The sequence below is a fragment of the Camelus bactrianus genome, chromosome 8 (genome assembly GCF_048773025.1).
Source record: "Camelus bactrianus isolate YW-2024 breed Bactrian camel chromosome 8, ASM4877302v1, whole genome shotgun sequence".
NCBI lineage: Eukaryota > Metazoa > Chordata > Mammalia > Artiodactyla > Camelidae > Camelus > Camelus bactrianus.
Genome location: NC_133546.1, coordinates 17,676,515 through 17,689,190, shown reverse-complemented (window position 1 = coordinate 17,689,190; position 12,676 = coordinate 17,676,515). Strand labels below are relative to the sequence as shown.

Sequence of the window (12,676 nt, the reverse complement as noted above, 5' to 3'; positions counted from 1 at the left end):
CCTATGATAACTAATTAAATTATATGCCCAAATACTAAATAATTAATGTATTAGGGAGAATAATTGAAAAGTAAAAGACAGCGTGTTTTGTGTAGCCTCCTCTTTAGACTTTGCTACTGACTTCACGAAAGAGAAACTTCGGAAATGACAAATGGCACGTATTCCCTAAGAAAAATATCTGTGGTTCTAACGTTTCAACATCTTAAAGAAAAGATTTTAGAAACATACACATCTAAGATCAAAAGTAGGTTATAGACAGAAACAGACTCGCAGACATAGTAAACAATCTTATGGTGACTGGGGAAAGGGGATGGGAAGGGATAAAGTTGGCAGTTTGAGATTTACAAATGTTAGCCACTGTATATAAAAATAGATTAAAAAATTTCTTATGTATAGCACAGGGAATATCTTATAATAACCTTTAATGAAAAAGAATATGAAAATGAATATATGTATATATATGCATGCCTGGGACACTGTGCTGTACACCAGAACTGGACACACTGTAACTGATAGTACTTCAATTAAAAAAAAAATAGGTTACAGAAATCTCTACTTTCTTCAAAAGACAACTTGTTATATACCCAAAGTCAGAGGAGACCCCATCACAGCCTAAAGGAAATGAAGAAGAATAACCTCAGAATAGGTGATCATGCATCTGTTGAATCAATAAACACAGCTAACAGCAAACTTTCATTGTGCTCCAGGAACTACACGAGGCGCTAAGAATTCCAAGGTGAGCAAGAAAGTTCAAGCTTCTCCCCAAACCGAAACACAACACAAAATGCTACGTGGAGACACAGGTGAGTGAGAAAAGCCGCACATGTGGCTGCACCTTTCTGTGGAGGTCACGGATGGTCTGCTGCACCGGCAGCAGGGCGTGCTGCGCCTCGGCGACCTCTGAATTGCACTTGCTCATGTAATGCTCTCGCAGCTGCTTGGCCTGTGTTGGAAAGGGAAACAAATAAAAACTTCCACTCCAGGTCTTGAAAATAATTTAGTATGATGTTTTAAGAACAGGGTGCTTATTTTATTTATTTAAAGCTACTTAACTCGACTAAAGCATAAAACTCTACAAGTATACTGTAGAGAACATAAAAGCCACATTGAAATTCCTCAGATGTATACTGAAGAGAATTTATCTGTAAGTCACCTTTACTTATATTTAACTGTAGGTTTCATAACTAAAGAAATTCTAAGGATTTGCCCCCTGAATTTCCCACTAGTTTTTTAATTTAAAAAAAGGGAGGGGGAAGAGCAGTAATGTTTCAAACTGTGAGGCAAAGCAAGGATTCCTTTTAGAATTTCTTGTTTGATTCATTTATTACAATTTCTTGGAATTACTTCAGTTTAGAAATAATACTTGAGAATATATACTAACACAGATTTTATGGACTGAACTGTGTTTTCCCCAAATCTATAAAATGAATCCCTAACCCCTAAATGTGACTGTATTTGGAGATAAGGCCTTTAAGAAAGCAATTAAATGAGTCAATATAGTTAAATGAGATAATAAAGGTGGAGCCGTAATCCAATATGACTGGTGTTCTTAAAAGAAAAGAGCGAGACATCAGGGATACAAGTGCACAGAGAAAGGGCCATAGGAAGACACAGTGAGAAGGCAGCCATTTACAAGCCAAAGAGGCTTGATCTGTGTGTCTGCTTTTATGTCAACACTATACTGTTTTAATTACTATAGCTTTATAATACGGTTTGAAATCAGGGAGCACGATGCCTGAAGCTTTGTTCTTTCTCATGATTGCTTTGGCTATTCAGGGTTTTTCCTGCTTCCATCAAATGTTTGGATTGTTTGTCCTATTTCTGTGAAAAATACCACTGAAATTTTGATAGGGATTGTGCTAAATCTGTATATTGCTTTGGGTAACACGGACATTTTAACAATATTAATTATTCCAGTTAGTAAGTGTGAGAAATAAAATTTCTGTTGTTTAAACCGCCCTGGCTGTGGTATTCAATTATGGCAGCTCAAGCAGATTAATACAATAAGGATTTAAAAATTGCTCCCTTTCTACTTTTCAAGACAAGAAGGATCACTTTATTTGCAAGCAATACAAGTGCTGAAAAATTTTATTCTTATAATTTTCCATTAGAAAACTTAGGAAAATTCTTCAGTTTTGTTCATTTAACTGTAATACTTCACTGACTCTTGAAACTATTTTATGAATGAAGAGAGAGAACCAAAGGCTATATGGGACAGTGGAAGGAAAACTGGAAAGACTACTGAACTGGAAATCCCAATGCTTCCACTTAGTAGAGGGTTAAGCCATATGAAACTGCCAATACTAGACCATTTTCGACTTACAAAATTGGCAATTTCATGAGGTCAACTGAACAGATACATCTCTTTGAACTAGCCATTTCACTCCCCTTGGCTTCAGTCACTTCACTTGCAAAAGGAGGTGGCTGCAGTAGATTATTTCTTGGATCTTGTCCAGCTTTGAAATACTGTAGGTTCATATTCCGTGAGAGTTAGGCAAAAGTGATAAAGCAGTCTCCTTCCTCGGAAATACATCTGTAAAGTATGAACTCCTCATGCTGCATTTATCCTTTTTCTGTTACAACCTTCCAATTAATTTCTATAAAAATTCCTTAGCTAAAATTATTTGGTCATTAGAGCTGTCTACTAACAGATGGGATTCCCAGAGAATTTCTTGTCACTGAAGGCATTTAAACAGAGTGACTGATTACATGTAAGGATTAGATGCCTACACTGGGAATAAAATTTCACTCAAAAATTTCCAACACTTCGATTGCCATCTAGCATCAAGAGAGAGCTGTACATACTTACACAATCTCATTTTTTATCCTGCTGATTCAAATAAAAACTCCATTTACAGGTTCAATACATTTCAAACATATCTATTACTCTTTTGTTTTTAGATTTGCCATCTCTTTTTCATCTTTAACAAGGGAAAAATCCAAGGGGGAATGAACATAATAAGCATTTAACAATAATTTATAACATTACTCTTTCTAATGAGAGGCAATACTGATTGCAGAGGGAACTTCTTTGAGAGGATGTAAATAAAACCACTGAAAATTTAAGTCTATTTACTGCCTTAAATACACAGAAAGATGGAGAAAGTACAAAATTTTAATTTTTACTGGACTACATCTTTTGCAGATCTGTCATCAGATGAACAAGATCTCCTTTTTAACCTGTTGTTTATTTACATCTTGTGCTGTTGGCTACCCATAGCCATATCTACAATAGGCAGTTGCCAGAGAGCTGCAAGCAGGTCATCAGATAAACAAAATAATACGGAGTACTGCTATCCTATGCCACCCAAAATCACCACAGTAAGTTTGGAACATCAGAGCAGCAAGAAAACATGGTTACCTTTATAAGCCCTAGGAAATATCAATTAGACGGAACATGAAGTCTGAAAAAAAAATTCTTTTATAGATAGAATGAAAAAATAATAATTACCTCTTCCTCAAGTCTGCCATCTCTCAGGGTAGGAGGAATCCCTGGGTGCTTCGCTATCAATAATTCCATCAAGTTATGGGTGGCATGAAGTCTCTACAAACACATAAAAGGCAATGATTACGACAGCCAGTGCAGCGAACTCTTAAGAAGAGAGAGAACCTACCATTAGTAAAGTATACAGAGAACTAACACCACATTTAAGATCGAATCACTGAATACTTTTTCTCTAAAACAATTGAATACCAACTTTCTCAGAGAAAACCAGTAAGGTTTATGGTAAAGACCTTAATTTATAATTTTCAATTAAAAATACAGTCTTATGAAACATGTTTTTGTATTTAACAGAGTATGTAATATAGGTACACGTCTTCTCTTATACATGTACTTGTCTATACAGGGAAGTAAGAGTATGCCAAGTAAGTCCGGTAAAGTAGAAAGGCTGACTGCACATAGTGATTCCTCTTCTCCTAGGAAATACGTCTGGAAGAATGTAGAAATATTACAATAAAAATAAGAATAATGGAATACACAGGAAAACAGGGCTGTGGCCTGGACCTGTGGAACTCAAGAGCTGAAAAGGGAGGAGCTGGAGGTGGAGACGGTGGAGAAAAGGAGAAAACTCCATTTAAAATCTCTGTATTAAATATAAGTCAGGCATCTCACAGTGATATTGAGCCTGTGCTGGTTTGAGGCCTCCTCTGGAGTCAAGGACTATGAGAAAAGAATAAAGCGAAGTAGTTTCTAACTTGAGGCTTTATTTGGGAAGGTAGCTAAGGGCTAAAGGATGATTGGGAAAGAGTCCAGGTAAGATCTGATTCGTTGCAGTGATTTGAGACTATAAAGGTTTACTCTGGCCACAAATTATGGGCCACAGTACATATCTTTGTAGAGTTAATCTTTGAAGAGTTACCTCAAATGTCTTAGGTCTTCCATCATGCCTTCATAGATAATATAATTAGTAGCACTATCAGATTTAATAGCAAAAACAAAAGTATAAACACCACCAGCTTCTCTTTGTGCGGTTGTGGAAGAGGACTTCTGTTGCTTTCTGCACAAGTGGTGGAATGGACTGAAGGCAATACTTGTCTCTCTCCACCCTCTTACACAATTTATCCCAGCAGAGCAGTGGTGAATCTGACTGGACACAGCAAGACATTTGGTGGGCCAGGCCTTACCACGAGGTGGGGTTATTGTGACTCAAAAGCAAGAACCAGGCTAATTAGCTTACTCTTCATTCTTGAACTCAGGCATACCAGACTTATTTGTCTTACTTTGCTTCCTTTATTTGGGAGCACAGTATCTTTGCACCTCCTCCTTCTCCCATGGGGTAAACACATTTGCTTATGGTTCAGGACCTTCTGTAATCCTTATCCATGCAATGCAAGTAGACTTGTATTTACTTTTCTCTCCTTTTCCTTCTCCCCCATATATTCCTGCTGAGGCACAGGTGAACATGTAGGTCCCAAGGTCTAGATTCTGAATGGCAAAAAAGGCCTCACCTGGGACTCATTTGTTAAGTTTACACAAAGATTCATAAAAGTGGTCCTTATTTACCATTGAGCTAGAGAGCCTTGTCTATATGGTCCACTGGACAGAACCAAGAAGACAAAGAGATTTCATAATTAAATAAGTGTTATAACTCAAATACCAAAATCTCCTTAAAAGACCTCCAAAAATTAAATTAGATCACTGGATAGGTTTTTTATTACTTAGTTGCATTGCTGAGTTTAACTCAATTTCTGTTCTTTGTGATGAATACAATGTGAATAAGCATGTTGATGTTAACATACAAAAGTGATTAAAATTGACCTCATTCTTTGAAATACAAATATTTTAACCTGCTTTTCTAATGTAGATTAGGGTTATCTAGCCAGCCTTGAGGCCAATATTGGCCTGAGCAGACAGGATAGCAATGATTCTCAAACTTTCATGTATAAATATACAAATCACCTTGGGTGCTTAATTTTGAAAAGAACGTGCATTCTAAGCTCCATCACCAGTGATTAGGACTCAATCCATTTGTTACCCTTTGTCCTTTTAAATATTCAGAAAAATTATTTTGTAAAAAGCAAGTATTTTCAAACTGTTTAATTTTTACTTACTTGCAGTGAATCGGTTTTGAGTTTTTCCTTGTGTTCCTCAGACGAACGCAACACTTCTCTGTACAATTCTGCTGCCAAGGCATACTCACCTGAATAATCAAAATATATTTAAAAGCAGAAGAAAATCATGTATTTAGCTCCCAGTGTTATCTAGTTATCTATCATCTAAAAATATCTACTGTAGGGATACAGCAATGATTACACTCACCAATTTATTTTTTAAGAAAAATAGTTTAACTTGGTGTTAATATAATTGCCCCAGTAAAGAAGCTGATGATAGCACCTTCTTTTTAGGTGAACTCCAATCAAACACAATGTTTTAAAATTACACTGACAAACAAACTCTGAATTAACTTTTAATTAAAAATAAATGGTTTTCTTTTTGTTGTAGTTAAATGACTACCAATCAGTAGTCATTAGGATATTTGAAATTAAGGACAAATTTTTGGTACTTACATGTATTTATAAACAAATATTCAAAACACTATGACCAACCTATGCATAATTCTCAGAAAATAATGCACTCTTATTGATAGGCATTATTCTTGTTGGTAGTAGGCCAGAATGATTTATAGTTAAAAACTACATTTCAAAAACTTAAGAATTCTTTCTATTTCTGGTGACACAAACCAAAATTAGTCTGAGATATATGCTGTGTTTTATTATACAAAATGAGCAGCTCATTCAAATAAAGTAATTCAAAAAGTATCAATTAAAGCACTTGTTGGCAAACTATGGCCCGTGGGTGTTATGACTGCATTTTCATAGGGTCCACAAGTTAGAAATGGCTTTTTCACATTTTTAACCGTTGAAAAAAATTTAAAAGAATAATAATGTTTTGTGACATGTGAAAATTACATGATATTAAATTTCAGGGCCCACGAATAAAGTTTTATTGAAACTCAGCCATGCTGACTTATTTATGTACTGTCTGTGACTACTTCTGCATTACAATAGTAGAGCTGAGTAGCTGCCACAGATTTTATGGCTCACAAAGCCTAAAATATTTATTATCTAGTTTTTTCAGAAAAAGTTTGATGAGACTTCAATGAAGAAGAAATGAAACTTTTTTTTAATGGCTTGAATAATGGAACCTATCTTATTTGCTGCCTGAGGAAAAACACAAAACTGGTAATTTATACATACAATTAAAAATCTAACAACAGTGGCAAAATCATGAAATACAAAAAAAAAAAGGTAAAGATGTTCTAGTTTCAGTTTGCTACGGAAAAAAGCTGTTTTCCTGATCACCACATACACTTTCACTTTTTTAAACATTAAACTAGTTTCATTAATATCATGGATTTAGAACTTTATTCACAGCCATCTTGAGCTTTCCATAAATACACCTTTGTAAATTTTGTTGTTGGTTCTCTCTCTCTCTCTCTGTTAAAGCTGCTTTTATATATGTATATTTCATTGTGGTAAAATATACATAAATTAAAATTTACCATTTCAACCATTTTTAAAAGTGTGCAGTTTGGTGGTATTAAGTATATTCATATTATGCAAAACGCTTGCTTTTATACCACTGCTTTATATCCAGTTCTATCAGTTACTTAATATTAAACTTTCTAAATCACACATTTTCACAGTACTTTACAGTCATCCAATTTCTGTGCACTCTAATAAAGGAGAAGATGATTTTCATGATAACAAAGTTGCATTATAATGTAGGAGTAACATTTAATTATCTTCACACAACGAACTCTCTTTTTAGTTTTGAAGAGTCTTGTAAAGCTTTTCAAAAGACATATAGATTCTATTAATATTTATACTATCATTTATACAGGATAATTCATTTAACAATTCTCCCCTCATCATTACTATATTTTTAAAAGAAGGTACAATGACTTACAATAAAAGCAGTTGAAACTGAACTATTCATTATAATACCATTTTTTTTTAATGTTTGGTTAAAAAAAGACATGTTTTATGGGGAAGACACAAAAATGTGTATATTCAATACGCTACACAAGTTTAAGCCAAGTTTGGAAATACCCATTCTTTGCCACTTGGTGGCACTAACATTTTCAGGAAAATAAATCGTACTGGTTTGGTATCTCCAAGCTAATTTTCTCCAAAAATACATGTTCAGAAACAAAAAGTGTTTGTGATGATCAGGAAGAAGCTTTCTTTCACAGCAAACTGAATCCAGAACATCCATAGATATATATTTCATGTACACATATAAAATTGAAATAATACCATGCTTTTAATACCACAATCAGTGAGGACCTCAGAATATGCATTGTATTAGAATATGCATATATATTGTTACGTACAATATAAACAAATTCTTTTAGTTTGATATTCATTTTAGATTTATTTTAGAAGTCAGATCCTCACTATCTGATCTCTATATTAAAAGAATTTAAATTATGTAAGTTAAGTATGTAATGTTACTTTTAAAAAGGTGTACTGTTTAATACACTACTATGAGTTAAGCCATGGAAACTTAAAGTACTTAATCCGTTACAATTAAGTTTATAATTACAATTAAATGAAGCACTGTTTATTAACAGACTTTCAAATAGAAATTTCTTTTAACAATTAGCAACAGTTTCCATCCACAGACAAATAACCACTGTGGGAATGCAGTGGAAACTATCTGAAAAGAGCAGTGATGCACCTCCTGTCACACAGAAATGTGCTATTTTGCCACACAGGAGCCAACTGTGTGCTGATCCTGCTGGAGTGCTATAATGTCTGCAAATGATCGTATGAATAACCCGTTTTTCCAATTCCCATATTATGCATAACTTCACAGCTGGGAAAAAGAGACACCAAATCTGAAAAGGAGACTAGAAAAAGGCTCGCACTGCTGCTCTTTCAAATTTTTCAGTCTTTATTCTCTTTGTTTTCCATGTTGGATAGTTTCTATTGCTATTCTACTTTTCAACTTTACTGACTTTTTTTTCTGCAGAGTCTTAACTGCTATTTATTAAGTATCTTTTCCATAACAGACAATGAAATTCACATTATTATAAGCCTCAATTTACATTTCAGTGTGTCTATTTAACATGTCTGATCTTTACTCCCGAACCTATGAACTACAGCTCTAATGATTCTCACATTTATATGGAAATGTGTTTACTAAATGGTGCTCATTAAGAGTCAGTTATGCACCTTGTGCTTTGAGCCAAGATAGAATAACAGAATGGATTTACCCTCCTTCCTGAAACAACTAAAATGAAAGACAAAATAAATAAAATAATAGTTTGTAAGACACTGGACATCAAAAAACAATCAAAAAAGCAGTGATCTTGAAGAGACAGGCAACTCCAAGTAAGTATCTTTCCATGAAATGTAAGATTCCCTTCCTAATCTGCTTAAATTTTGCGCATAATATATAACACGTTAACTATATCCACATCCATCATATGTGTGTCTGTCTGTCTCTCTCTGTTAAGAATTTAAGGTCCATAAGATCAGAGACTATTTTGACTACTTTATTTTATTGTATCATTTTTAGTACCTAGATCATACCCAGCACACAGGAGACATTCTAATATTTGTTGAAAGAATGAACTTACAAACATCAGTTTCTAAATCAATGACCAATATTTATCTGAATGTGTCAAAATTTAACTGTTCTTCCATTTCTAGGCAATTTGGTTGTTTCAGTTGTTATTATAGACCATGATCAATAATTTATAGCCAAATCTGTGTTCACATTCTAATTTCCCTAAAAAAAACTTCGAAAAGTGGAAATGTTTGGTGAAAGTACATGTAAACTTTGAAGGTTTTTGAAATGTTTTGTATAAGTGCTCTCCATTAAGTTGAACCTATTTAAATTATGATCAGTACTGTGTGAAAGTGTCTTTCTTGGGAGATTTTGATTTCTACTCTAACTAATCTTCCTCTTCGAGTACTTAGAAGAATCAGAGATAACAAAGCAATCACCTTCTACCTTTAATGATGTGGATGCCTGCTAAGCCATTGAGAGCACAAACTAGTTGCCGATGTGCTTCTTCACATTCAGTTCCACATTTCTTCTGCAGAGATGTCAGCAGCTCTTCCATTGTCATGGTGCTTAAAGAAAATGCAGATTGTTCAGAACTAGAAAGAAAATCCTAAGTGAGAGCATTACAATACATAAGATCAAGAGTACCAGACTCTTAGAGAGCCTTTGTGACAGCTTCAGCATCCTTCTGTTTACCTCTATTTTTGCCACCACCACTTTCAGCTTAATTACCTCTTACTATTCTGAAAACAGTATGGGTACGAGGATCTAAGACTGAGACTGAATCCCAGCATTAGGCTTAATTAACGTGTATGAGCCTGATTCTTCTTTTAATATGTAAAAAAAAATGAAGATTCTCCAAGGATTAGAAGAAATGCCTTTTCTACCAGAAGGCAGTCTAACATTAACCACTTTATATTGAAATTTCTGCCATACGGAAACTGTGCACAGCAATTCATATACACTTCTTGTGAAATACATCATGTTTGCTATTTATTATACAGATCCATAGTCTTTGTCATGCTTTTTATTTGTCTATGAACATTTTAAAGGCAAGGAAAAAAGTCAAATTCCTCTTTATATTTCTTATAGCACCTGAAAGGGTTCTCTTTTTAATATCAGGTGTTGGAAAAAACTGCCAGTTCTTGAGTCAGTCTGATGAACAAAAAAAACTTTTGGGACAATAGATTATTGTGGGCATAAATATCTTAATGTATTAGAAAGGAACAATCAAAGAATATAGTTAGCACAATTATAAAGAAAATATTTAATGGTACTCTCATTCATTTAATTCTGTAATGTGGGAACCAAAAAATATAGTAAGAAAAGAACAAAAGCCTTTCATATCTGGAGTATAGCAGAAAACAAAACAAAACCCAACAATAGTCCTAATTTTAAAAGAAATGTTCAAAACCATGAAAATAATTTTGATGATGTGATTCTCTTTCACAAATGGGGTTCCACGCCAAAGAAAAACCACCACACTAAAAATAGCTGATAACTCAGAGATGCTAAATGAAATTGTGAGCTAGGAAGCTAACTGCTTAAATATTGTCTATTATTTCTATATTATCAATTGCAGTATAAGGAAAGTAATAATAAAACCTTTTCTGGAGTGGCAAGAATTCCCCACGAACAGCCTGTGGGTGGCAGCAGGCCTGCCTGAGCCTTAGCAATGGATACAGGATGGAGGTGACAGTCCTTCTGTCCAGGCTGCTGAGCTTCAGAGCCCAGTCAGAAATCTTCCTGAGTTTTACCACCGCATCCTGGCAGCACACTTCGTGCTGACGGTGATAGAAATGTCTTTCCACTGGAGAAAAGTGGAGCCAGTGGATTTCTTCTGTTTGAGGAGGTATCTGGATCTGTACGGAGGAGGAAAAAAAATTACTTCACCTGGAAATTTAACTTTTCATTCCAACTTTTTTTTTTTTTCCCCTCTAATACCCTTAATCAGCAAAAACTTAAGCTACTGACTTGGTCAATCACATCTTTCTTTGCAGACCTCCACAGAATCTTGGCAATAAAGCTGTACAGGAGCTGAGGATTCTTCTTGCAGTAAGGACGATAGAGAAGCCGAACCCACCAGTGTTTGACACAGTAAGGTTCAATACCAAGAAAGACCACTAACCCAAAAAGATCTGAAACAAAAGAAAAAAGCACAATGAGAATACAGATGGTCCCTGACTTATGATGATGTAAAAATGGCATTCATTGGAAACCATACTCCAAATTTTGAATTTTGATCTTTTCCCAGGCTAGTGATAAACGGTACAAACTCTCCTGAGATGCTGGGCAGTGAGTCACAGCTTCCAGTCAGCCATGCAATCACAAGGGTAAACAACCGATACATAAACAACCATCCTGCACCCAGACAACCATTCTGTTTATCACTTTCAGTACAGTATTCAATAAGTTACATAAGATATTCAACACTGCATTATAAATAGGCTTTTTTTCTTTATCTTTTCTGTTTCCTCATAATAGAGAATTCCTCCTTTCTTCTTTACTTGGTTCAGGTGATGTTTTAGATCTTGGTTTAGCTGTCACTTCCCTCTGCATTCCTATTATGTGATGTCACAGAACCAGACATCTTTTTTTTCAAGTCTATTTTAGTTAAAATTTTATATTTATTTCATATGTGAAAGTTATCTTGATCGCAATCTTATGTTTAAGTATTCAATACACATATCTCCCCCTCTAAGCTATAAGCTTAATAATGCCAGGGACCTTATCTATCTTTTGCTACTATACCTCACAAAGGAAAAATGAGACAGTAAATGCACCAAAAATTGCTTCAGTTATTTAAAGTCAACACTTTTAAAGGAACTGAAATAAATAGATGAATGCATAAATAGAATATAAAAACAAAAGCATCAGTGGCAGCAGCTACCATTTATTGAATATTTAATATCTGCCAGGTACTATGCTAAATGCTTTGCAAACTTTATTACAACTAACTTTAAAACACCTTATTTTACAAATACAAACAATAAGATTTGAATGATTAAGTAAGTTGTTTATGGACATACAACTAATAAGTCAGGATGTAAACCCAGGTTCATATACCCCCCAAAGCCAATGCTCTGTGTACTACATAAATAAGTATATTATAGACATGGGGTTGGAGGGTGAGAGGAGAGGGCAGTGCCCTTTTGCCTATTTGACTCTCCAAGTAGACTGGCATTATTTCAGCTTGTCTCTAGAAACATACTAAAGGCCTGGCAAATCATGTAATGAAAACATCCTAGCCTCATCTCTTTGTTTAATATGTGGCCAATTTAGGATTCAACAATCTCTTGGTTGTAGCTAATTAATAAATCGTCAAATCTGACTTATCTCTATCAGTTTAGCATAGCAGTTCTCAACTGAGGTGGAGGGGTGAGATTTTGCCCACAGGGGACATTTGGCAATGTCTGAAGACATCTGTGGGTGTCACAACTGCAGGAATGTTACTGTCATCTAGTGGGAAAAAGCCAAGTATCCAAAATGCACAGGACAGCTCCCAACAAAAATGGCCCTACATGTCAATGGGGCTAACTCCAAATACAGCATAGTAAGTCACATTAGGCTAAAATTCTCACTCCAACAACCACAAAAGGAACAGATACATTATAAGAGTTACTAGTGTTAAAGGCATCAGAGGATTATGGAAACAAA

The 12,676-nt window shown here is 34.8% G+C and overlaps 1 protein-coding gene across 8 annotated transcripts in view; it reads right to left on the bottom strand.

Moving 5' to 3' along the window:
* The window catches only part of SHPRH (SNF2 histone linker PHD RING helicase), a 90,609-nt gene that overhangs the window by 53,913 nt on the left and 24,020 nt on the right, over nt 1-12,676 (bottom strand). For all 8 annotated transcript variants that reach the window (XR_006728406.2, XM_010965683.3, XM_045524402.2 and 5 more), the window contains 6 exons: nt 10,994-11,157; nt 10,625-10,881; nt 9,467-9,588; nt 5,554-5,642; nt 3,452-3,544; nt 836-943 (listed from right to left, as the gene is read on the bottom strand). Coding sequence is in view for 7 of the 8 variants with exons in the window: in XM_010965683.3 (XP_010963985.2) it covers nt 836-943; nt 3,452-3,544; nt 5,554-5,642; nt 9,467-9,588; nt 10,625-10,881; nt 10,994-11,157 (833 nt within the window). In the remaining variant the exon portion in view is untranslated. The remainder of the gene's footprint in view (nt 1-835; nt 944-3,451; nt 3,545-5,553; nt 5,643-9,466; nt 9,589-10,624; nt 10,882-10,993; nt 11,158-12,676) is intronic.